Below are 27,522 nucleotides of genomic sequence, written 5' to 3' on the forward strand. Positions count from 1 at the left end.
CCGCCCGAAGTCGGTCCCTCTCCTTGTTCGGGCGGCGTTCGGCGGTTGACGTCACCAGCCTTCTAGCCATCGCCGATCCACTTTTCATTTTCCATTGGTTCTGTCCTTGTTTTACACACCTGGTTTCAATCCCCCAATTTCTTGTTCATTATTTACCCTCTGTTCCCCCATGTTTGTTTGTGAGTGATTGTTTATTGTATTGCGGTCCGTTATTGTGGCCTTGGATTTATTTGACTTGTATTGTGATTATTGTTGAGTAAAATTACGTACATTACTCATATCTGCTGTCCTGTGCCTGACTCATCTTCACCAGCTACACACAGACACATTACAGAACCTGATCAAATTAAGTTGAATGAAAGGAATTTTTGAGATCCAGTTAGTTGTTTGCACTTCATTTTTTTGAGTCTGTAGTACACTAAAAGCGAAGTATATTATACTTAAAAGATCCTCCTTGTTGGATTTACTTAAAGAGCTGATGCAAATAGTTACCTACATTTTTTTTATGTAAAAGGGGCACAATATTTTGTTACAGTGCAGGAAGCTGTCTTGTTTCCCATAATGTCACGAATAGCATTATTACCTCCACACTCCTGGAAAACCCCCATACCTCTGGACTGCAGTAGTTACTGGTCTAGTTGGCCTGGTCATGCTACTGATCTGATTCTTGGCAGACCAAACAACTGAAAAACCGGTTGGCCACAAAAATGTTAATTGTAATTACATTTGAGCCTACCTACCTGGAACACAACCAGGGAATTTTCATAGAAGCCTGCCCATGTTTCATTACAGCCAGGTATAAATTGAAAAATCTCAGGAGGAAAGGTTTCAGAGAGGAATTGATGCCTGTCTCACCTGACTGAAGGTAAGAGTAAATACTGGGATATTATATAATTTAAATTAGATTGTTTTAAAGAGTTTATGCCACAACACTGAAGGCTATTGAGCACATTATAACTTTAAATTGTTTAATTAAACTTAATATTCATGTTTTTTTGTTACCAAGGAATTCAAAATACATTTTAATCATAGCAAAATAGCATATAAGCACATACATTTCAATCTAATAGGTTACAAATGTTTGAATTATTTAGATAAATGGGTATGTTAATGTTAATGAACTGCATTTATTTTACAATTATGGAGATGGTGCTTCAAGATGATGAAACCAAAATAGCTCTCCAGACTAAACCAAAGAAGGTACGAATTGAGATTACAGTTGAAATAAAATTAGAAAATATGCTAAAAGCAAGCGACATATGTTAAACCCATTTCTCCTCTATGTTCATCCCATAGTGGGAAACAAGAGCAAGCAGGTGTCCGTTGTCTATACCTGTGCGTAACGTGAAGGATGGCTCAAGTCTCAATGATATGCTGCACCACCAGGCAGTTAAGGTGCGTTTACAGTTTATGATGCTTTGTGTGTGCCGTGGTACAGTACCGCAACTTATTTGCTTGGCTCTTTTGCTCAAATTATGAAGCCGCACCTCAATTTGAGTGTTTTCTATTTCAGTGAAGATTGAACACTATAAAATAAAGCAATACATTTGAATTTAAACTGTCTTATTTTATTTCATATGCAGAACCAACAATGCACATCACAAGTTTGTGAAGGTTCTGTCATGACTCCCAAGGCTCTAATGCGCTGTCCCAAAGATACTGCTCTTGAGATCCTACCTCAGGCAATTGACCTAATCAACCAATACTACAAGTCCTTCAAAATGTAAGTAATAGGCCTCAGTGTAATACTTCTCTAAAGACGATGACTATTATTACTCCAAAATGGTTCAACCCATGTGCGGAATCTGTAAAAGACACACTGTTGCTTAAAACTGCAATATTGTTTAATGTCTTTTAGGCATTTATAGATTGTAGCCTATATTTTCTGTACTTCATTTATGAGCCTTTATAAAGCCTTTACTGTACAATGTATTCTTAGGTGCTTCATAAATTATGGCAGTATGGGAAAATATTTAAGCCAGTTAGCCTTTATAGCCTATTGTAAACATTTGCTTATAGATCATTTATGAAGCATCTATGTGGGCCTTACAAAAGTTTTGCAATGGGAAAAATGTAAATCCCCTCTATTTTATGATTTGTTTGTTTTCAATGATTTACACATAGCCTAATTTAATTTCAAATGCATAGCCCCAAAATTGAACATCACCTTGCCAGATTGGAGGAAGTTGCTATGGAGATAGGTTCCTGTGGAACTTATTCGCTGACTATGGACGAATTAGTGTTTGGTGCTCGACAAGCATGGAGGAACGCCCCAAGATGCATCGGCAGGATTCAGTGGTCCAATTTACAAGTAAGAAAACATACTAACAAGGCAGAAGATACATTTCCGTTTCTCATTATCTTTTAGGAATCAATATCAGTATCTATTGTATTCTTGTATGTGTTTTTCATGCATGCAAATGGGCGTATGTGTAATGTTCTATGTGTAGATTAGCCTAATGAATAATGAGGGTGAGTATTGGTAAAGTGGGACACTTTATGAAAATATGCCTTCTGGAACACCTTACAGAATCACCCCATTGTGTTAACCCCCAACATGATACCATTCTAAATAGCGTAAGAACTCCACTACACTGCACCACCGTTCCATTAAAATAACATCACATTGATCAGAAATACAGTTTAGACATTGTTAATGTTGTAAATGACTATTGTAGCTGTAAACGGCAGATTTTTAATGGAATGTCTACATAGGCTTACAGAGGCCCATAATCAGCAACCATCACTCTTGTGTTCCAATGGCATGTTGTGTTAGCTAATCCAAGTTTATAATTTTAAAAGGCTAATTTATCATTAGAAAACCCTTTTGCAATTATGTTTGCACAGCTGAAAACTGATTAAAGAAGCCATACAACTGGCCTTCTTTAGACTTGTTGCGTATCTGGAGCATCAGCATTTGTGGGTTCGATTACAGGCTCAAAAGGGCCAGAAACAAAGAACTTTCTTCTGAAGCTCATCAGTCTATTCTTGTTCTGAGAAATGAAGGCTATTCCATGCGAGAACCAGAATAGAAAGAGGAGTGGGAGGCCCCAGTGCACAACTGAGCAAGAGGACAAGTACATTAGAGTGTCTAGTTTGCGAAACAGACGCCTCACAAGTCCTCAACTGGCAGCTTCATTAATACTACCTGCAAAACACCAGTCTCAACATCAACAGTGAAGAGGCGACTCCGGGATGCTGGCCTTCAAGGCAGAGTTGCAAAGAAAAAGCCATATCTCAGATTGGCCAATAAAAAGAAAAGATTAAGATGGGCAAAAGAACACAGACACTGGACAGAGGAAGACTGGAAAAAAAAAGTGTTATGGATAGAAAAATCTAAGTTTGAGATGTGTGGATCACAAAGAAGAACATTCGTGAGATGCAGAAAAAATGAAAAGATGCTGGAGGAGTGCTTGACACCATCTGTCAAACATGGTGGAGGCAATGTGATGGTCTGGGGGTGCTTTGGTGGTGGTAATGTGGGAGATTTGTACAGGGTAAAAGGGATCTTGAAGAAGGAAGGCTATCTATCACTCCATTTTGCAACGCCATGCCATACCCTGTGGACAGTGCTTAATTGGAGCCAGTTTCCTCCTACAACAGGACAATGACCCAAAGCACAGCTCCAAACTATGTAATAACTATTTAGGGAAGAAGCAGTCAGCTGGTATTCTCGATAATGGAGTAGCCAGCACAATCACCGGATCTCAACCCTATTGAGCTGTTGTGGGAGCAGCTTGACCGTATGGTACGTAAGAAGTGCCCATCAAGCCAATCCAACTTGTGGGAGGTGCTTCAAGGAAGCATGAGGTGAAATCTCTTCAGATTACCTCAACAAATTGACAACTAGAATGCCAAAGGTCTGCAAGGCTGCAATTGCTGCAAATGGAGGATTCTTTGACGATAGCTAAGTTTGAAGGACAATTATTATTTCAATTAAAAATCATTATTTAGAACCTTGTCAACATCTTGACTATATTTCCTATTCATTTTGCAACTCATTTCATGTATGTTTTCATGGAAAACAAGGACATTTCTAAGTGACCCCAAACTTTTGAACGGTAGTGTATGTGAATGCAAAGAGCAAACAACAAGCTGCACAAGAACTCACTACTGTAACGGTCCAGGTTACAAAGTGGCTCAGTGACTCATGTTCACATCTCAACGTTAAAAATCCAGTCTGCATGTTCCTCACAAAGAGGGCAACTGATGCCGCTGAGCCAGATGTGTATGTGTCAGGGGAAAAGCTACAGCTGGTATCTGATTTTAAGTACCTTGGCATCATACTTGATTCCAACCTCTCTTTTAAAAAGCAGGTGAAAAAGGTAACTCAAATAACCAAATTCAACCTAGCTGATTTCTGATATATACGGAATTGTTTGACTACAGAGGAAGATAAAACTGTACTTCAAATCTATGATGCTTCCCCACTTAACAAACTGCTTGACTAGTTGGGCCCAAGCTTACTGTACAACAATAAAGCCCATTCAATCTGTCTACAAACAGGCTCTCAGGGTGCTTGATTGGAAGCCCAATAGCCATCATCACTGTTACATCCTCAGGAAGCATGAGCTCATGAGTTGGAAAAATCTTGTGCAATACACCGAAGCATGTCTTGTATTCAAGATCCTAAATGGCCTGGCTCCCCCTCCACTCAGTACTTTTGTTAAACAGAAAACCCAAACCTATGGCAGCAGATCTACAAGGTCTGCTATGAGAGGTGACTGTATAGTTCCCTTAAGGAAAAGCACCTTTAGTCAATCTGCTTTCTCTGTGAGAGCTTCCCATGACTAGGCCAATCAACAATCCCTAACCCGTTTCAAATCAAATTAAACTTTATTTGTCACATGCGCCAAATACAACAGGTGTAGACTTTACCGTGAAATGCTTACTTACAAGCCCTTAACCAACAGTGCAGTTCAAGAAGAGTTAAGAACATTTTTACCAAGTAAACTAAAATGAAAAGTACAAATAAAAAGTAACACAACAGGAATAACAATAACGAGGCTATATACAGGGGGCACCGGTACCGAGTCAGTGTGCAGGGGTACAGGCTAGTTGAGGTAACCTCTACATGTAGGTGGGGGCGAAGTGACTATGCGTAGATGACAAACAAACAGCGAGTAGCAGCAGTGTACAAAAGGGGGGGTCAATGTAAATTGTCCGGTAGCGATTTTATTAATTTGTTCAGCTGTTTTATGGCTTGGGGGTAGAAGCTGTTGAGGAGCCTTTTGGTCCTAGACTCTGTGCTCCGGTACCGCTTGCCGTGTGGTAGCAGAGAAAAAAGTCTATAACTTGGGTGACAGGAGTCTCTAACAATTTTATGGGCTTTCCTCTGACACCGCCTATTATATAGGTCCTAGATGGCAGGAAGCTTGGCCCCAGTGATGTACTGGGCCGCTCACACTACCCTCTGTAGCGCCTTACGGTCAGATGCCGAGCAGTTGCCATACCAGGCGATGATGCAACCGGTCAGGATGCTCTCGATGGTGCAGCTTTTGAACCTTTTGAGGATCTGAGGACCCATGCCAAATCTCTTCAGTCTCCTGAGGGGGAAAAGGTTTTATCGTGCCCTCTTCACCACTGTCTTAGCATGTTTGGACCATGGTATGGGCCTTGGTATGGGCCTTGGTATGGGCCTTGGTATGGGCCTTGGTATGCTTTCCATGTTGTCTGTAGCTGGTGAGGTGTGGAAACACTTATGTATTTTGTTTTGTTGCTTTTTACGTTGCTGTGTCTTTGCTATCATTAACTGAAGACTGATAGTTTTTATCAAAGATTCTCTGTAATTAGTTATTACGCAATAAGAATGATTAATCATGTAACTGTAATTACTAAGAAGTCGGGGCACCAAGGAAAAATATTCAGATTACAAAGTTATCATTTCCTAAAATAACTTTTCAGATATTTTATCTGAACAATTAGTCTTTCGAATAAATGAATTATTTACTTTACCTCACGTTAGTCTCATTCCAAACGTCGTAAATTGGTTGGTTATCTGCACGAACCCAGTCTTCACTATGAGTCATCCATACATCAATTGTCTTAAACCATTTATTTATTACTAACTAAGTAATTCACAGAAATGCATAAACAAACAAACAAACAAAAACAAGGTAAATGTGGTACCCTGAAATTATAGGAGAATGTGCCCTAGTGGGCTAAACCGGCATGGCGGCTTGTTATACAAAAGGGAAGTGGGGGTTGACTGAGAAGACAACACACAATTGATAATTATAACAATTGAAATGCTAATCCTTTGCACATGACCGCTCACTCATTTGGGAACAATTGCAATCAATATATATATTTACGCTCAGTGTGTCGTCTTGATCGCTGGTGAAAAGTTCATTTCTTTTGTAGAATTGTCCGTCTCTCTCCCTCTCTTTCTCGGTTGTGGTTAGAGGGGATTGTTCAGAGTGACATTCGTTATAGAATAGATGTTTCGGCGGTTGTCGTTCTTCGCATTCAATGATACCGAATTCCTAGTGGCAGACTAGTGATTAATATCAAATACTTGTTCTTATTCTGTCGGCATCGATAGTCTAAGAGTTTAACCACATGGTATGGTTAAAAGATTCAGCAATGGTCTACAACCTTTGTCCTCCTAATGGAGAAAAACATGGTCTGCAACCTTTAGCCATCTCGTAATTGAGGTAAGCTCGGTCTGTTGATCGAAAAAAAACAGAGTGGGGGTTTTATTCGGAAGGGCCGAAGAGGGCTGTCCCAGGATGTCTGACCCTAACTGGGCACAGGGGCGGTCCTCTGATTTAGTTCAAATCAAAAGGGAAATGTATTTTTCTTCATTAAACAGTCCAAAATCATATTACACAATTATACAAACAGTATCATACTCACTCATTCATCTTATACAACAATTAGATGTAAACCTCATATCTGAGGCTATTATATAAACAGCGTTATGGTAATGTGGCCACACCGTCTCCCATGAGCTTCCCCAAGTTGTGACAAACGGACCAGTTCGTAGCTGGATTCTTCACCGATCTTTTATACCTTCTCCGGAACATGAAATTTGTTCGTACCTCAAGTTCTGTGAGGTGGAAGGATTTCCTTTGTTCTCCATGAAAATCTACTCTCTCTATACTGTGTGTCCATGAGGAGATTCTCAGGAATTTACAACGTCTCTCTGACCACAGCAACCTAGTTGAAGGAGGAAAGGGGGAGGCAGGGAGAGGGGGATGGGCTTGCTATACTCAAAGAGGCCAACGTCATGACAGCGTGCTACGTGATACTTGTTCTATGTTGCTCTGCGTGTGCTCACTGCTCATTGATTGTCTGTATTGTTATTTTAATTGTTTTGAATAACCTGCCCAGGGACTGCGGTTGAAAATCAGCCTGCTGGCTAAAACTGGAACTTACTGAAACGTTGATTAATGTGTACTGTGACTGTAAAAATAAACTCAAACTCAAACTGCAATCCACTTTAATGACCGGACATTTTTCCACGTAATGGAACAGATTATAATGTTAGAATACATTAACTTAATGCTCAAATTAACTGGTGTTACCTAAACTATAAAACCCAGCAACAGTAATCAGAAACTGTCAAAGAACGTTTCCAATCCAACTATTCAGACCTCTGCTTCAAATGTCCCACTGCGTCCCTAACAGCCCGATGTAGCCCAGCGAGCATGACTCACTTTCTCCAGCGGACTAAAACATGGCATTAGTAGTTTATCTAAAAACTACCAATAACTAATAACATATTAAATTTAAATTATTAGAAGGCATTGTTTTCATTTCAGTCTACCCAAACAATATAACACAGGATGGATGGCTCTTCTTCAAACAGAAATGGTCCTGAGACCACATTTTTCTGTAGATACTGGCAAATTGGGACACCTTGGTATTCAAAGTGGGACACTTCATTCTTTATTGTAAAGAAAAATAAATTAGAGTATATGAGAAATTTCTATATTTTTATAATAAACTTCAATTATTCATACAAATTAAATGTATTAAAACATTCTTTATGTCATTTTGTGGAACATTAAAGTGGCAATATGTATCTTTTTGGGCAACCCAACCCAAAAAATGTACGTAGAAATGTGAGTTATAGATCCATCATTCTACCTGAGAGCAAGTGGTAGATCTGTTCTATGTGCGCTATTGTAATGCTTCCAGTTCTTCCCCAAATGTTTTTTGTCTTTTACTTTCGGTTTGGTACACCAGCTTCAAACTACTCTCTAGTGGACATTTTGTAGAATGAAACTATTAAGACCTCACCCCTCAAACATGTCAATGACTGTTTTATTGTCACCAGCGTCAAATACAGCAAAATAAAGTGTTTTAGTCATCATATTACCTGTTATGAATATACTGTAGCTAGCTAGAATTTTTTTATGTTGGTGAGGTAATATCTTTCATTTAATCCTATTTAGAAAATTGATTTCTGTTAAGAAAACAACATGTATTTCATAATCTACCGGGGAAAAAACTGCCTTAAAATGGCCTAGAGTGTCCCAGTTTGACAGTAACAGGGTGTCCCAGAGTGTCCCAGTTTGACAGTAACAGGGTGTCCCAGTTTGATAGTAACAGGGTGTCCCAGTTTGACAGTAATAGGGTGTCCCAGTTTGACAGTAACAGGGTGTCCCAGTTTGACAGTAACAGGGTGTCCCAGTTTGACAGTAACAGGGTGTCCCAGTTTGACAGTAACAGGGTGTCCCAGTTTGACAGTAACAGGGTGTCCCAGTTTGACAGTAACAGGGTGTCCCAGTTTGACAGTAACAGGGTGTCCCAGGGTGTCCCAGTTTGACAGTAACAGGGTGTCCCAGTTTGACAGTAACAGGGTGTCCCAGTTTGACAGTAACAGGGTGTCCCAGTTTGGACGTAGGCAAATATTCTAAAAAGGTGAAAGTAGTAAAATAACCATTTACAGTGATTTTGATTTACATTTACAAAATACGTTGTAACGAAAAGCTGAATATCCTTTCTTAATTTTTTACAAGTTAAACATTATTTGTCTTAGAATCCTATGTCATTTGACTTACCATTATGACTTTAGAGACATGTCATTACACGGGATGCCACGCCCACAATGACTTCACACCAATTGAATCGGCTCCGGGCAGCCGAGCGGAAATGGAGGAAAACTCGCCTCCCTGCGGACCTGGCATCCTTTCACTCCCTCCTCTCTACATTTTCATCCTCTGTCTCTGCTGCTAAAGCCACTTTCTACCACTCTAAATTCCAAGCATCTGCCTCTAACCCTAGGAAGCTCTTTGTCACCTTCTCCTCCCTCTTGAATCCTCCTCCCCCTCCCCCCCCTCCTCCCTCTCTGCAGATGACTTCGTCAACCATTTTGAAAAGAAGGTCGACGACATCCGATCCTCGTTTGCTAAGTCAAACGACACCGCTGGTTCTGCTCACACTGCCCTACCCTGTGCTCTGACCTCTTTCTCCCCTCTCTCTCCAGATGACATCTCGCGTCTTGTGACGGCCGGCCGCCCAACAACCTGCCCGCTTGACCCTATCCCCTCCTCTCTTCTCCAGACCATCTCCGGTGACCTTCTCCCTTACCTCACCTCGCTCATCAACTCATCCCTGACCGCTGGCTACGTCCCTCCCGTCTTCAAGAGAGCGAGAGTTGCACCCCTTCTGAAAAAACCTACACTCGATCCCTCCGATGTCAACAACTACAGACCAGTATCCCTTCTTTCTTTTCTCTCCAAAACTCTTGAACGTGCCGTCCTTGGCCAGCTCTCCCGCTATCTCTCTCAGAATGACCTTCTTGATCCAAATCAGTCAGGTTTCAAGACTAGTCATTCAACTGAGACTGCTCTTCTCTGTATCACGGAGGCGCTCCGCACTGCTAAAGCTAACTCTCTCTCCTCTGCTCTCATCCTTCTAGACCTATCGGCTGCCTTCGATACTGTGAACCATCAGATCCTCCTCTCCACCCTCTCCGAGTTGGGCATCTCCGGCGCGGCCCACGCTTGGATTGCGTCCTACCTGACAGGTCGCTCCTACCAGGTGGCGTGGCGAGAATCCGTCTCCTCACCACGTGCTCTCACCACTGGTGTCCCCCAGGGCTCTGTTCTAGGCCCTCTCCTATTCTCGCTATACACCAAGTCACTTGGCTCTGTCATAACCTCACATGGTCTCTCCTATCATTGCTATGCAGACGACACACAATTAATCTTCTCCTTTCCCCCTTCTGACGACCAGGTGGCGAATCGCATCTCTGCATGTCTGGCAGACATATCAGTGTGGATGACGGATCATCACCTCAAGCTGAACCTCGGCAAGACGGAGCTGCTCTTCCTCCCGGGGAAGGACTGCCCATTCCATGATCTCGCCATCACGGTTGACAACTCCATTGTGTCCTCGTCCCAGAGCGCTAAGAACCTTGGCGTGATCCTGGACAACACCCTGTCGTTCTCAAATAACATCAAGGCGGTGGCCCGTTCCTGTAGGTTCATGCTCTACAACATCCGCAGAGTACGACCCTGCCTCACACAGGAAGCGGCGCAGGTCCTAATCCAGGCACTTGTCATCTCCCGTCTGGATTACTGCAACTCGCTGTTGGCTGGGCTCCCTGCCTGTGCCATTAAACCCCTACAACTCATCCAGAACGCCGCAGCCCGTCTGGTGTTCAACCTTCCCAAGTTCTCTCACGTCACCCCGCTCCTCCGCTCTCTCCACTGGCTTCCAGTTGAAGCTCGCATCCGCTACAAGACCATGGTGCTTGCCTACGGAGCTGTGAGGGGAACGGCACCTCAGTACCTCCAGGCTCTGATCAGGCCCTACACCCAAACAAGGGCACTGCGTTCATCCACCTCTGGCCTGCTCGCCTCCCTACCACTGAGGAAGTACAGTTCCCGCTCAGCCCAGTCAAAACTGTTCGCTGCTCTGGCCCCCCAATGGTGGAACAAACTCCCTCACGACGCCAGGACAGCGGAGTCAATCACCACCTTCCTGAAACCCCACCTCTTTAAGGAATACCTAGGATAGGATAAAGTAATCCTTCTCACCCTCCCCCCCCTTAAAAGACCTAGATGCACTATTGTAAAGTGGCTGTTCCACTGGATGTCATAAGGTGAAAGCACCAATTTGTAAGTCGCTCTGGATAAGAGCGTCTGCTAAATGACTTAAATGTTATGTTATTGTACACATTTAAATATATCCATTATAAAGCTTTGCTTGGTGTCCCACTTAACCAATACTCACCAATATGTTTCTTGGATTGTTCTGCAGGTGTTTGATGCCAGAAAGTGCAATACTACTCAGGATATGTTCAAGTCTCTGTGCGAACACTCACAGTTTGCCACAAATGGAGGAAACCTAAGGTAAACAAAGAGTTGGGACAAAGAGCAGGGACTTGTTTCAATCCAAACATCTGCGTTATAGCGCGATTGAAACTATAAGGTCATTTTCAATTGAGAGATCATATGCAGTGTTTACGTGAATGCAGTCTCTGCGAATGCGGGAAGATTGCCTTTCGATTTAAAATCACGTTTCGACACCGATTGAATCTAGGCCTAGGTGACCAACAGCCCTACTTTCTGAGGTAGCCTAACTACTGCAGCATTCTTTGTGAAACTAGAAAGGATAGAGAAGTATGAGGTAATGAGGCAGAGGGCAGAAAACACTGAGTAAAGATCAACCCTGTATGAAGTTAGAAATGTGTCAAATGTAAACTACAGATCTGTCCCACTAACTGTTCGTCGCTCTGGATAACAACATCTGCTAAAATACTAACATGTAAATGCACCAATGTAAAAGTAATTATACTAATACTCCTGTCTCATGTGTTATTTATTGCACTTGACTTAGACCTTCAACCCTTTACTCCGTGAAACAATACTGTAGGTCAGGGATCCCCAATTACATTCAGCTATAGGCCGATTTTTCCTTGAAGGGATGGTCAGGGGCCGGAACATAGTTATGAATAGTTTGTACACTGCATATTGATCTGTGGGCATGCAATGTTGTTGTTCTAAAATGGGGATTGCTAAACAATGTGTTGGAACCTAACCAGATTCAATTAGGCATACCTCAGGTGATGTGCTCCATCATAAAGGCGAGGGGGCAGGGTTCTGGGCATCTCGCCCATCCAGCCTAGGGATGAAGTTGGTATGGTCATGCAAATGATGTTACTGATCTGGTTGGCCTGGTCATGCTACTGATCTGATTATTGATAGACCATTATCTTGGCCAGGTCGCAGTTGTAAATGAGAACATGTTCTCAACTAGCCTACCTGGTTAAATAAAGGTGAAATAAAATAAATAAATAAAAAAGTCCAAACAACTGAAACACCCGTCTATAAGAAATATTTTACAGTCTAAATGTAATTTTAATGGTAAAATTCTTGAATGGAAAATTCTCTTAACATTAATGAATAACTTAAAATAAATATACATTAACCTCTTCAATTAAAAAAAATAACATTATCATCTATAGAATGGTATAACAAATAAAATAATAAAATCAGCAGCCAATTTTTTAAACTAAGTATACCTACCAACTAGAAAATAAGCAACTGTAAAAGGGGAAATGGAAAACAAAATGGAAATGAAAAGGCCTGATGGTGGCGCTAGAGGAAAGGTCAGGTAGTCACCAAATCAATAGGTTTCTTCCACTTGGTCTTGATTGTGCACAACAAATTTTATGGCAATCCAGCCATTCCTTTGAGATATATCTTGTTCTCAGTCTTGTTCTCAGCCTGTGGGCATCATGTGTGGAGTGATCCAATATCTATAGCCATGCCATTTAACAATTATCACTGGCCCTTGCTCAGCCTTACTCACCAAGAGCCCAGCGCCGAGCCTTCTTGCTAGCAAAGTCCCTGATCAAGTCTTTGAAGTCCAGCTTTCTAGCTAACTGACTTTCAATGGACAGCATGGCAAGACTGCAAAACCTGTCCTGGGACATAGTGGACCACAAATAGTTTTTAAAATCAGTTTTATCTTACTGAAAGCTCTCACCACCAGCAACACTCACAGGCAGTGTGCAAAATATACGTAAAGCAATGCACACTTCTCCAACAATGCTTTGCAGCTGCATCTTACAAATTGCATTCAGGAGACCAAGAGGGGACAAGTTAGGGGGGAAAGTGGCAGCATATACAGTGTTCAGGTGTCTTACTTCATGTTGAAACTCAGGTGTAAGATCTCTGGAATACTTCATGGTCAGTGGTTGGCACACAGAAGGGACTTTATCCTCACTAATCTGCCCAACTTTCAGAACAGCAGAAAAGTATTCTACAATTTCTGCAGTGGTGTGGAACCTAGTGTCCAAGTCACTTCTGATGTTTGTCAATAGCAGTAAAAAACACTATTCCGAAACACCGTTGCTGCACTGCCCTGAGCCGTCTCCTCTTGAGAGGTCTCATCATGGAATCTCTTCCTTTTCCTCTGGCAGCTGTGTTCCTTGCTTACTTGAGGTACAACAGCTATTTGCATAGCAATCCGTGTTGCCTCAGACAGGAGAGACTCCCATTCATCTCTAAGAGCCTGCATCTCTTCCTTTAAGGCTCTGATATTGGCTGCCTCTGTGTCAAGTGAGATTTTTCCTGACTGGAGAATCACATTCCTCTTCTCAATGCATTGCAGTACCTGCAATTATGCCAACTGACATGTCATTCAACACAATGCTGCTCACCTCCTTCTTCAGTTGGGAGTAGGGCTGGTTCAGGGATATGGGGATGGGGAGACATGGCTGCTGAACCTGAAGCTGCATCTGTTGGGCCTGGCACCAGGTAGGGGGAGGGACAACTGATTTATTATGAATGGCTTGCTAAACGTTTGCCAACATTGATTAAATGTGGGCTAAAAGAGGAGCGAAATGTAAACACTCAGAATTTTCTGTGAAGATATTAAGTAACTAATGTTAGGGGAGCAAAAGTAGCCTATTTCAATATGGACTAAGCTATCAGGTTAATTTCCACCACTCACGGACTTCACCCACCTTCCTTTGTGAAACATTGGGTGACATACTGTCGCCCTTTCTGTTCTCTTTCCTGTCTTTCTTTTCGTTTTGGAGGGGGGATACAGAGGCTCTCTGGATGTTTACTTTTTGCCAAAAACAAGAAAAGATAAAGAAACCGTTACTTTTATTAGTTATTAGTACATTGTAAGTAATATAATATATTAATGATGATAGGTTATTAATTTAATATGGAATTTTTTTTACCTAATGTTCTCATCATTTTTTAAGGCCCCTTGGACTCTTCCTAACTACCCCCCTTTGAGAGGCATATTGGTTAATATGTTTTTTTATTAAAATCACTTTGAGCTGATTTCCTAGATTTTTGTATTTTATGTCAACAACTAAATTATTAGGCAATTTGTTATTTATTTTCTCTGGAAATAAAATTGCCAATGGGCTGCCTATTGGGGAACCCTGCTGTAGGACATTCACTCTGTTATGGGCCAGTTTCACAAGCTCCTTCTTATTTCAGTTTGTCTGTTAATACATATCTTATTCTTTCTTCTGTCTTATTTATTTCAGGTCTGCGATTACCGTCTTCCCTCTGAGAAAGGAAGACATGCGAGATTTCCAGGTGTGGAACAGCCAGCTGGTGAAGTATGCAGGTTATCAGATGCCTGATGGCAGTATCCAGGGAGACCCATCCAGTGCAGAATTCACTGAGGTACTATATAAAGTAGCTATAGCCACCAGGATCCACCCAGCTATTTCAATAACATACATTCAAACAGGCTCACATACTGTATGTCTTTGTTTGAAAATATACATTTTTAAAGTTGCTGTTACTTTTGTGCTGTGTTCTTAAAGATCTGTATCCGGCTTGGATGGAAACCTCAGTACGGCCTCTTCGATGTATTGCCACTAGTCCTGCAGGTCAATGGGGAGGACCCAGACCTTTATGAAATCCCTCCACACCTGATCCTGGAGGTTCCCATGGAACACCCTCAGTGAGTGACTTTAGCCTCGTTTCTATTGGATGATTGTGTAAACACACTTTTGAGAACAAATACGATGTTAAGCCTGCAGAGAGTCATCATAGCTATTCCACTGCATACAACGACATTCATTGGTTACGATACCGCTACAAAAGTGGTGTCCAGTTATGTTATGACACATGTGTATGCAAATCCGTTTGATTCCATACTAGATTTGCCATTGATTGAATTCATCAGAGACACATAGTATTCAGAGCATCATGCCTCCATAGCCATGGTGATGTTTTTAAGTAGGAGTTATCTAATTAAATCAATGTTTTATGTAGCTGCCTGGGTAAAATCAAACCATTGCCCCCAGTCACTCAAGAGTTTGAACTATAGAAAAGGTTTTAAAATCCTCTGTCTTGAGGAACAGAGCTGAATAGGAGAGAGTGAAGAGCTCTATAGAACTGAACTACGCAGCACATTCCTTTATCCAAATAGTTTCCCAAAGCCAGGTCTAGGAGGGCCCAATGACCTGTACCATTTTATTTTATTTAAATGTCTAACCACTCCAAAGTGGTCCTTCATTTGTTTCACTGGACACAATACTGAGTTGAGTCAAGTGTTTCAAGCACCTTTGGTAGAGTGAACACGTCAACTGTGTGTGTGCGTAACTCATTCTGTATGAAAAAGGTGTCACATTGAGGACTGAATGATTCACTATAGAAACTAATCACATCTATCCTAGTGGTGGTGTTTTTGGGCATGCTCTTTTATATATTATTATCAGATATATTGTGTTGATCTTTCCTCATTAGGTATAAGTGGTTCCAAGACCTAGGACTGAAGTGGTATGCTCTGCCTACGGTGTCCAACATGCTGATGGAGATTGGTGGACTTGAATTCCCAGCCTGTCCCTTTAATGGCTGGTACATGGGCACTGAAATTGGTGTGAGGGATTTCTGTGACTATCAGCGTTATAACGTCTTGGAGGTAAGGCTCACTTTCACAGGTACTCACCATGGCTACAGCACAGGGTCATGCTCAGCAAGAGTAGCCCACATTTTGAAATGTAGGAGGAAACCTCGTCTGGAATAACCAAAAATATAATTTTCTGTTTAAAAATGTTTTCTTGTTTCATACCTCTGCAACACAACCCTGGCTGACTTGATAATGATGCAATGATTGTAGATGTTTTGGCTTCCTGTCCGTACAGGAAGTTGGTCGCAGGATGGGCCTGGAGACACACAAGCTGTCCTCACTGTGGAAGGACCAGGCCTTGGTGACCATCAATGTTGCAGTCATATACAGTTTCCAGGTAACCTATGATTTTCATGTGTACAGGATCAATCCAAAGGCATGTTTTTCCCAAAAGATGTTTTTCCCAATAGATTTTCACAGCCTGTACAGCACTTTGAGATATCAGCTGATGTACGAAGGGCTATATAAATACATTTGATTTGATTTGATATCCCAAGTTATGTTGTTGTTGTTGCTGTTGTTGTTTTGTTACATAATTTGTTTTTTTAATACCTACAATTTTAAATAAGATACTTCCATCCCATAATATTTAGCCAGAGGATGCTACAACTATTCAGCCATCAACTGGAGTTTTCCTTGAGATAAATGTACTCCTTTTGTCTCATTACTGTACGATGTAGAAGAACAACGTGACCATCACAGACCACCACTCTGCAGCCGATTCCTTTATGATGCGCATGGAGACAGAGTTCCGGCTGCGTGGCGGCTGCCCTGCAGACTGGGCCTGGCTGGTTCCTCCCATGTCTGGCTCTCTCACACCTGTCTTCCACCAGGAGATGGTCAACTACATCCTCTCTCCCTTCTTCTACTACCAGGTAGATACTGAGACACCATCTTGTACTGTGCATAGTATATGTCATTCATCTGGTTAAGCTCCACCAGGGCAACAGGGCAGTTGCTGAATGATCATCTGTAACTGTTGTTGTTGTTTGAAGCCTGACCCCTGGACGACCCATGTCTGGAGAAATGGGGAGATGTGCCTGAGGAAGCAACAGATCAGCTTCAAAGCAGTGGCCAGGTAATCTTACATGGACTATGACACCCATATCTGTAATGCTTTATGAACACAGTCATGATGTGTTATAAATTAGAATGCAGTCCTAATCATATTATTGCCATAGCTATAAATGCACATAATGGTTGAGGTTGAGTGAAACCATGCTCATAATGCATTACAAAGTATTATAATTCATGGCTGGTTCCCTCCTATAGGGCGGCTCTCTTTTCTTCAAGCCTTATGAGCAGAGTGCTGTCTAACAGGGTGCGTTGCACTGTCCTGTACGCTACTGAAACAGGGAAATCACAGACATTGGCCCAGAGACTGAACTCCATGCTAAACTGTGCCTTCAACTGTAGGGTAGGAGATCCATCTCATCTCTATGAAGGATGATAGGGGGCCTACTGCCTCAGGCTAATATGCTTCAGGGCATTTGTGTGTGTTAAGCACTGTTTATCAATGTAAAACTCTAGTTTAATTGGAACCTAAATTTATGTGAGGACTATATTGAGCTCATTTAGAGTTAATTTACAGAACAAGCAATGGGGAGTTAGCTAGTAGATGTGCTTGTACAATCTGTTGATGTCTTAAGTCACTACTGTGCTCAAAATGCAGAATTTCCCAGATATTTTACAAACTAAAGCTGCTCTGTATATCTTCAAAGTTGCTCTGTATGGAGGACTATAACTTCAGTGACATGGAACAGGAGAGCCTTCTGGTTGTGGTAACAAGCACATTTGGGAATGGAGACTCCCCTGGAAATGGAGAGGTGTGTTTCTGTATTTTGAAGATATTAACAATAATATAATGTAATATAATGTAATGTCTAAATATTCACCACATGTTAATATTTATTTCTCTAGAGTTTCAAGAAGCAGCTTTTCTCCTTGCAGTATCTCAGGAACAAGTTAAGGTAAGTAGTATCTCAAGCATTTTTCTCTGCATTGCCCTCTCCGTACTGTGCTGTACATGTACATTAGTGGAGGTTGCTGAGGGAAGCTCATAATATTGTCTGGAACGGAGCGAATGGAATGGCATCAAACACATGGAAACCATGGACTGGGCTCGAGGATGTACCCACAGTTCTGTGCTTTCGCCCATGCCGTGGATGCCAAGCTGGAGGAGCTGGGGGCAGAGCGGGTGACGCCCACTGGAGAGGGGGATGAACTGAACGGACAGGAAGAGGCCTTCTCTGCCTGGGCTCTCACTGCTCTCAAGGTAGGCAGACAAGGAAGGATGGCTCTCTGGCTTAAAAGTGGATCTTAGCTACGTGCTGACGATCATTTTTTCAGTGTATTTTATAGTATACATATTAACATACTCCTGGTATGTCTACTATATGCTCAAGTAACATTACAAAAAAGTCCTGTTATGATCTTTAATCTGATAAGCATTTGCATATCATATTGATCTACATAGTGTATTTAATAATTGAGCCTAAGCACGCTTTCTCTGCTTCCAGGATGCCTATAAGGAGTTCAACATCCAGGGACAGCTGAGTCTGCAGCTCCCTGGGGCAGAGCGACTCTGCGAGGCCTGGGACCCTTTGAGATATCGCGTAGCACTGGAGAGCTGCTCCCAGGACCACATCACAGGTACTACACCTGGGCCAGGGGATGGACATTTGACAAGGGACTGGTGTAGCACTATAAAGCATTATAAACTAATCTTGTATTTCAGTCAGCCAGTTGTACGTGATGATTTTCACTGTCCTCTCTTTCGCAGCACTTTCAACCATTCACTCTAAAACTGTCTTCCCCATGAAACTGAAGAGGAGACAGAATCTTCAGAGCCCCCATTCAAGGTTAATTTCTTGTCTTCTACCACACAATTTATTTTACCCACTAGCATTGTTATTGTTGCAATACTTTTAACACTTTTGACAGGACTCAATTTTGTCAGGGTTTAATTCAGCATTGTCATTCTTGTTTCTAGCCAGTCCACCATTCTGGTGGAGCTGGAGAGGGAGACAAGTGCAGAGGTCATGAACTTTGCCCCAGGAGACCATGTTGGTGTTTTCCCAGGGAATCTCCCTCAACTGGTGGCTGGAATCCTAAAGTTCCTTCCCCATACAGCCCCAACCAACCAGTGCCTACGACTGGAATACCGCTCTGACTCCTGCCTTGGTAAAACACTATTCAGTAATAATGGTGCTGATTGAGGTAACCACGGTAAAATCAGATTTCTTTTCAGGAAGACATCATCTTCAAAAAATGGACACTGTTAAAATTACTCTGCATTTCGATTTCCCAACAGATGATGAGAAAAACTGGCAGACTGTCAGACGCATCCCAGCAGGCGCTTACCTACTTCCTGGATGTGACCACGCCCCCCTGTCAGAACCTCCTCCACAAGCACTCTCAGCTGGCAAGACAGGAGGGACACTGCCAGCGTCTGCTGACCTTGGCAAAGGTAACTTCTGTTTGTCTCAAGGACTACTGTAGTGTTCATTATTGTCTCTTGAAATAAAAATGAGAAATCATGAAAGAAAATCCTTTAACCTACCACCCTTTGGAATTGTATAGAATTGGAGAAAATACTATGTTTCATACATATAACCATGTAAGCCTATGCACTTTCCAAAAAATAATATAAACAGATATTTTTCTCGTTATTTAGCTTCTGTCTTAATTTGCCGTCAGGACTCTCAGGAGTACACGACCTGGAAGATGTTCCGTGTTCCCAACTTCCTGGAAGTCCTGGAGGAGTTCCCGTCTTTAGAACCCTCTGCAGCCTTCCTCCTCAGCCAGCTGCCCCTGCTCAAGCCCCGCCTCTACTCCATCAGCTCCTCCCCTCAGCTCCACCCCAATGAGCTACATCTCACCCTGACGGTGCTCAACTATCACACACAAGGTATGGGACATTAGATTTGACATTTTGGTCACTTAGCAAACATTCTTATCCAAGGTACAGGACAGGGCGACTCAACTTAGAAATTACAATACATCAGTTATCAAATGCTTTGAAAGGAATTTGAACTGCTATCTCTTGGCTGTGAAAGTAACATCAGTTGGATCAAACCTGGCTGGATACCATTAAGAAAGGATACCTGGTACCATGTTTCATCTACAGGTATAGAACGTACTGTAACATACTGTATGTCAGTAGGCTGGTACATGTTTCATCTACAGGTATAGAACGTACTGTAACATACTGTATGTCAGTAGGCTGGTACATGTTTCATCTACAGGTATAGAACATATTGTAACATACTGTATGTCAGTAGGCTGGTACATGTTTCATCTACAGGTATAGAACGTACTGTAACATACTGTATGTCAGTAGGCTGGTACATGTTTCATCTACAGGTATAGAACGTACTGTAACATACTGTATGTCAGTAGGCTGGTACATTCTCCAATTGTACCAAATGCTTGGTTGTAGCCTATCCCCAGTATAATGATTGAGATGATCATTTCAAGTGAAGCTAACTGATTGTGTTATTGTTTACAGTTCAGGTGGGTTCCACCTCCCAGCAGAGCCCAGCACTCCAGTCATTCTGGTGGGGGCTGGCAGTGGCATTGCGCCCTTCCGAAGCTTCTGGCAACAACGGATACATGACATGAAACACCCAGGTAGTGTGTCCCTACCACTGAGGAAGTACAGTTCCCGCGCAGCCCAGTCAAAACTGTTCGCTGCTCTGGCCCCCCAATGGTGGAACAAACTCCCTCACGACGCCAGGACAGCGGAGTCAATCACCACCTTCCGGAGACACCTGAAACCCCACCTCTTTCAGGAATACCTAGGATAGGATAAAGTAATCCTTCTCACCCCCCCCCTTAAAAGATTTAGATGCACTATTGTAAAGTGGCTGTTCCACTGGATGTCTTAAGGTGAACGCACCAATTTGTAAGTCGCTCTGGATAAGAGCGTCTGCTAAATGACTTAAATGTAAATGTAAATGTGTGTGTGTGTCTGTATGTCTGTTTGTGTGTCTGTTGATACAAAATCTCTGACCTTAAGGGCTATGGTTGTGTCTTGACAGAGTTCTCTGGAAGTCCTATGAGCCTGGTGTTTGGCTGCCAGAGTTCAGAGACAGACCATTTATACAAAGAGGAGACACTGGAGATGAGAAGACAAGGGGTCCTGAAGAGTGTTACAACCACATATTCCCGCCAGCCAGGTCACCCAAAGGTACTGTTGCATTGTCATTTTGAAAGAAATCATGTACTGAGTAAGCTTTTCAATCAAAAGCTTGATTGAACCTGATTGGCTTGTGATTCAAGTGAAGGTTGAAGCGTAACATCTCCCTGTACTGTGCCTCCTATTCCTAACCTTTGACCTCTGTGTGTCAGCAGATCTATGTCCAGGATGTCCTGAGGGAGAAGATGGCAGGGGAGGTGCTGAGTGTGTTGCACCAGAAGGAGGGTCACTTCTACGTGTGCGGGGGTGTGAACATGGCCCAGGGAGTTACTCTAGCAGTACAGGAGATTCTGAGCAGCCAGCTTGGCATTACCCTCACACAGGCAGGAGAACACCTAGCCCAACTAAAGGTTGGTTCACTTTCCTCTCAATCATTAATATGAAAACTAATATGAATGCCATGTTTCCTCTTAATCTAGTTCCAATACTGTAGTAAGTGGACAATGTTTTACAATGCTTTTATGGTTTGTATGTTTGTTTCTTTATTTGAAGATTCAGAAGAGGTACCATGAGGACATTTTTGGAGCCCAGTTTCAAAAGTGAGGTGATCGGGATGGAGAAAGATCTACACATACCATGCATTTTCCTCTATGCTTGTGATGCCCTGTTTTTGTTTTTGTTGATAGATTAGGATTGTCACTTTGGAACATGTTGGTAGCTGTTGGTGGTCCCCAACAAACCAGCTAGCCATCCTTTGGCCCACTGCTTGAAAATGTACCCACTTTCACTGTTTTCACTTTATTTTTAAAGCACGGTAAGTATATTTCAGAGAGATGATTATAACATTTCGCTACACTCGCACTAACATCTGCTAACCATGTGTATGTGACAAATAAAATTTGATTTGATTTGATTTGAACATTTACATTCACGTCATGATATTAAAGATAGATTATAGATGCACAGGTGATAAATATATATAGTGTTTGTACAATATAATATAATGTGGGATTGTTGAATCTGAATTATACATCATGGGAATATGCTTGTAATCCAAATGTGTTTTACTCATTTTGAATAAAAATAATATTACATAATCATTGTAGTTGAAGCCTTCTTGTAAGCCTCTGGTTTAGAGTATCAGTGACCCCAAGAAGGTCAAAGAACCAAAAGCCTATCCGTGCTGCTGAGGTTTGAGGAGCTTCTGCCTGGGAAAGTACAGAGAGAGGCTAGAGAGGCTCAGAGATATTTAATTAGTCATGATGTATCGTATGCAGAGGCTGTAAAACAGATTGGTGTAACTACAGTGTGGAATGATGGAGCTTCCATGGCTGCTCCTGTAGTAAGTGGGCCTAATGTCAGGGCTGGTGTTTCTGGTAGAAGTTAGTAGGGATTTATATGTTTTTTATTTAATTTTCATGGTAGTTCAGAATTGGGCAGATCATGATTGAGCGTACATTCCAGCACAGTAGGTGGCGGCATGCATTTACATGATTGTTTGCTGACCGCCATGATATCATAGAAGAAGAATATCCGTGCCTGCAGCGCTTGAAATGTAGATGATCTGGAACGCGCCCCATGTTTTTACAGTGCAGATTATCCCTGCAGAAATAACTTGCGGAAGTGGTGGTCGTCCATGCTCGTGAAAAGAGGCCCTGTAGTTGGTGTTTGCTAACTATGATCTTTGAGTTTACTGGATAATTACCTAGCTGCATTTTACGCGCATAGTGTAGTTAAATTGAAGTCCATTATGGCTGGAAGTCGACTTGAAAAATTCGGAACAGTGTTCACGCGGTAGGTCAAAATGTCGTGTTGCTAGCTAGCTAACGTTAGCCAGCTTAATTTCTGTTATTCAAGGTTACTGGAGGATGCTATCTAGTTTTCTAGACCCTTTAGAGTTTTCTAGCTAAGGTTAGCTAGATACAATTTTATTTGGTGTGGGCGTGTCTTTTCAGCAACTGGTAGTCCATGCTATCAAGGCTATGGTTCCGAATAATATACATTCTAACGTTAGCTAGCTAGTCTAGCTCTGCATGTGAAATTGAGAATGCATTTGCTCCATTGTTTACATTTTTGCTGCTGACTCACTGGTTTCATTTTCAGAGTCAGAGATCTTATGCGTTCTGGAGTTGTCAAACAGTCTGACAAGCCCATTTGGTATGATGTATACAAGGCCTTTCCACCCAAGAAAGACCCACTTTATGTCAGACCAGTGGCCAAGATCTATGGGAAGAAAGAAGAGGCTGTGCCTGACATCTTCTACAGAGAGGATGAAATCAGAGCGTAAGCTAATTAAACGGGTTGCCTTAAGCTTTTTACTGCCATTCAAAAGCTGTTAGAAATATACATGTGTTGATCAGCATTGGTCTCTGTCCCAGGAAATTCTATGAGGTGTATGGAACAGGGCCCAGAGCTTTTGATCTCACCAAATCCAACTTTGTTTCAACATGCCAAAGGTATGGGCAATAAATCACATTGATCATAGGTTCATCAAGTTTTAGGATTCCTCCTACAATGCTGGATCCTAACTTCTGCAGTTCTATAAAGTGTGTTTTTTTTCTTCCTTCGTGTAGGTTTGTGGAGAAGTATACAGAGTTAGAGAGCTGGGGAGAGCTGGAGAAACAGTCCCTGTTTGAGGAGACTGGGAAAGCTCTCCTTGCTGAGGGCTTAGTATTAAGGAGGAGGGGTGGTCCTGTGGTGAGTAGACTGTTCAAATGATACAACTCAATAATTTTAATGCCGACTGCCTGTTTCCCAAATACTCTATAGACAGACATACTACATGACCAAAAGAATGTGGACACGTACTCATCGAACATCTCATTTCAAAATCATGGGCAGTAATATGGAGTATTAAATGTTTTCCACTAGATGTTGGAACATTGCTGCGGGGACTTGCTTCCATTCAGCTACAAGAGCATTAGTGAGGATGGGCTCTGATGTTGGGCGATTAGGCCTGGCTCGCAGTCGGTGATCCAATTCATCCCAAAAGTGTTGGGTGGGGTTGAAGTCAGGGCTCTGTGCAGTCAAGTTCTTCCACACCGATCTCGACAAACCATTTCTGTATGGATCTCACTTTGTGCACCGGGGCATTGTCATGCTGAAACAGGATTGGGCCTTCCCCAAACTGTAGCCACAAAGTTGAAAGCACACGATCATCTACAATGTCATTGTATGCTGTAGCGTTAACATTTCCCTTCACTGGAACTAAGGGGCATAGCCCGAACCATGAAAAACAACCTCAGTACAGTTGGCACTATGCATTGTGGCAGGTAGCATTCTCCTGGCATCCACCAAACCCATATTCATCCGTCGGTCTGCCAGATGGTGAGGCGTGATTCATCGCTCCAGAGAAAAGTTTCCACTGCTCCAAAGTCCAATGGCGGTGAGCTTTACACCACTCCAGCTGACACTTTGCATTGCCCATGGTGATCTTAGGCCTGTGTATGGCTGCTCGGCTATGGAAACCCATTTCATTAAGCTCCCGACTAAGTTGTGCTGATGTTGTTTCTAGAGGCAGTTTGGAACTCGGTAGGGAGTTTTGCAACTGAGGACAGACAAATTTTACGCGCTTCACAGTACTCGGTGGCCCTGTTCCAAGAGCTTGTGTGGCCTACCACTTTGCAGCTGAGCCGTTGTTGCTCCTAGACGTTTCCACTTCACAATAACAGAACTCCAGTTGATCGTGGCAGCTCTAGCAGGGCAGAAATTTGACGAACTAAATTATTGGAAAGGTGACGATCTATGACAATGCCACGTTGAAAGTCACTGAGCTCTTCAGTAAGGCCATTCTACTGCCAATGTTTGTCTATGGAGATTGCATGACTGGTGCTCAATTTTATACAGCAACAGGTGTGGCTGAAATAGTTGAATCTACTAATTTGAAGTGTTAACTTTTGCATATACAGTAACTGTCAAAAGTTTTGAAACACCTACTCGTTCAAGGGTATTTCTTTATTTTTAAACTATTTTCTATATTGTCGAATAATAGTGAAGACATCAAAACTATGAAATAACACACATGGAATCATGTAGTAACCAAAAAAGTGTTAAACAAATCAATGTATTTGAGATTCTTCCAAGTAGCCACCCTTTGCCTTGATGACAGATTTGCACATGCTTGGTATTCTCTCAACCAGCTTCACCTGGAATGCTTTTCCAACAGTCTTGAAGTTCCCACATATGCTAAACACTTGTTGGCTGCTTTTCTTTCACTCTGTGGTCCAACTCATCCCAAACCATCTCAATTGGCTTAAGGCCGGGTGATTGTGAATGCCAGGTTGTCTGATGCAGCACTCCATCACTCTCCTTCTTGGTCAAATAGCCCTTACACAGTATGGAAGTGTTGGGTGATTGTCCCACTAAGCGCAAACCAGATGGGACGGCGTGTTGCTGCAGAATGCTGTGGTAGTCATGCTGGTAAAGTGTGCCTTGAATTCTAAATAAATCACTGACAGTGTCACCAGCAAAGCACCCCCACACCATCACACATCCTCCTCAATGGTTCACGGTGGGAGCCACACATGCGGAGATCATCCGTTCACCTACTCTACGTCAAACAAAGACATGGCGGTTGGAACCATAAATCTCAAATTTGGATTAATCAGACCAAAGGATAGATTTCCACAGGTCTAATGTCCATTGCTCTTGCTTCTTGGCCCAAGCAAGTCTCTTCTTATTATTAGTGTCCTTTGGTAGGGGTTTCTTTGCAGCAATTCGACCATGAAGGCCTGATTCACGCAGTCTCTAAACAGTTGATGTTGAGAAGTCTGTTACTTGAAGCATTTATTTGAGCTGCAATTTCTGAGACTGGTAACTCTAATGAACGTATCCTCTGCTGCAGAGGTAACTCTGGGTCTTCCTTTTCCTGTGGCGGTCCACATGAGAGCCAGTTTCATCATAGCGCTTGATGGTTTTTGTGACTGCACTTGAAGAAACTTTCAATGTTCTTGAAATTTTACAGATTGACTGACCATGTCTTAAAGTAATGATGGACTGTCACTTCTCTTTCCTTATTTGAGCTTTTCTTGCCGTAATATGGACTTATATGGATTTGACCAAATCTTCTGTATAACACCCATACCTTGTCACAACACAACTGATTGGCTCAAACACATTATGGAAAGACATTGTACAAATTAACTTTTAACAATTAACACCTGTTAATTGAAATGCAACTCATGAAGCTTGTTGAGAGAATGCCACGAGTGTTAAAATCTTTTATCAAGGCAAAGGGTGGCTAATATTTTTTGGTTACTACATGAATCCATATGTGTTATTTCATAGTTTTGATGTCTTCACTATTATTCTACAATGCAAAAATAAAGAAAAGCCCTGGAAGTAGGAGTAGGGCTGTCAACCTTTGAATGGTCCTGTATAGTGTATATACTAATCACTTACAAACTTGAGACCTTCTCTTTGTAACAATGGCTGCACTTTTGCCGATTGACCTGCAGGTGGCGTCAGCGACCAGGGATCCAGTGTTGGGCATGAAGCTGACTGACATGCTGGCGGAACTGCAGACAGATGCACCTGGCGAAACACCGACACCAGGAGAAGAGACACAAGCACCAGTGACTCCACAGTAGGCCTCTGCAACATGGCTTCAACCACACTCTTTACCTAGATGGAACCCACAGGAGGTTGGTGGCAACTTAATTGAGGGGGGGGCTTGTGGTAATGGCTGGAGCTTATTAAGTGGAATGTTATCTAATACATCAAACACATGGTTTCCATGTGTTTAATGCCATTCCATTTGCTCCGATCCAGGCATTATGAGCCGTCCTCCCCTCAGCAGCCTTTACTGATGGAACCAACCATCCACCTCCACTGACTAAAAAGGGACTTTCAGTATCTGTCCAACACTAGACTGATACTTCTCAGTCCAGACTTTCTGAACAATGGATCAACAAGAAAGATTTCTTGTTCAGTGTTTCTGGGTGGGCCTGGGCAGGTTTCACAACCCTCTATCTTGACTGTAGGTTTTTGACCGGTAATGTGTAGGATTCCAAGTTATTGTACATTTCTGGTCTGGAACCTTGTAAGACTGATGTTATGCATAAGGCTGTAAATGCATATTCAGTGTGTGTAATATATACTGTGTCCTACTGAACTCTTGAGTGTTCACTTGCAAGATGATGCTTACGTTGCAGTGTGCTTTGACTTTCGACAGGCCACCCCTGTTGATAGGTGACATCGCTGTGATTATCGATTGGCACCAAGTGATCAGTAAAGTAATTATATATATTCTAGAATGTGGCCTCTTTTCCATTTTTCCTCTGTCGCTCACCCTCCGTTATCTTTCAGTCACGCTGTAGAACACTCATGCAAGACAAGCAAGCTGTGAGTGAGTGTTGATCTTGCATTCTCCATTTGCTGCTGTGACAGTCTAATTCAGCAGTGTCTGCTGCCTGAGCTTCTGGGATGAAATGGAGATATTAATGCCGTATTGCTTCAGAGAAATACCACTGAGCACATAACCACATCAGCCGACTGGGGATGAGTAAATAAGCATCACAGGTGCCACATTAAAA

General features: G+C 42.3%; 1 protein-coding gene and 1 pseudogene across 1 annotated transcript; both read left to right on the forward strand.

Annotated features, from left to right (window-relative positions):
• Window positions 1-1,110: 1,110 nt before the first annotated feature.
• On the forward strand, window positions 1,111-22,021 carry LOC115115929 (nitric oxide synthase, inducible-like; annotated as a pseudogene).
• Window positions 22,022-22,616: 595 nt separating this feature from the next.
• LOC115115927 (small ribosomal subunit protein mS23-like) lies at window positions 22,617-27,243 on the forward strand. Its single transcript, XM_029644407.2, has 5 exons — window positions 22,617-22,783; window positions 23,093-23,272; window positions 23,368-23,445; window positions 23,563-23,686; window positions 26,446-27,243. The coding sequence occupies exons 1-5, from the start codon at window positions 22,740-22,742 to the stop codon at window positions 26,575-26,577; spliced, it is 558 nt and encodes a 185-aa protein (XP_029500267.1). The 5' UTR covers window positions 22,617-22,739; the 3' UTR covers window positions 26,578-27,243.
• The last annotated feature ends 279 nt before the right edge of the window (window positions 27,244-27,522 follow it).

The sequence above is a fragment of the Oncorhynchus nerka genome, linkage group LG11 (genome assembly GCF_034236695.1).
Source record: "Oncorhynchus nerka isolate Pitt River linkage group LG11, Oner_Uvic_2.0, whole genome shotgun sequence".
In the NCBI taxonomy this organism is placed as follows: Eukaryota; Metazoa; Chordata; class Actinopteri; order Salmoniformes; family Salmonidae; genus Oncorhynchus; species Oncorhynchus nerka.

Coding starts and splice junctions, on each gene's coding strand:
- LOC115115927 (XM_029644407.2), top strand. CDS start 22,740: ATGGCTGGAAGTCGACTTGAAAAATTCGGAACAGTGTTCACGCG. Junction 23,273..23,367: donor AGAGAGGATGAAATCAGAGC/GTAAGCTAATTA, acceptor TCTCTGTCCCAG/GAAATTCTATGAGGTGTATG. Junction 23,687..26,445: donor GGAGGAGGGGTGGTCCTGTG/GTGAGTAGACTG, acceptor ATTGACCTGCAG/GTGGCGTCAGCGACCAGGGA.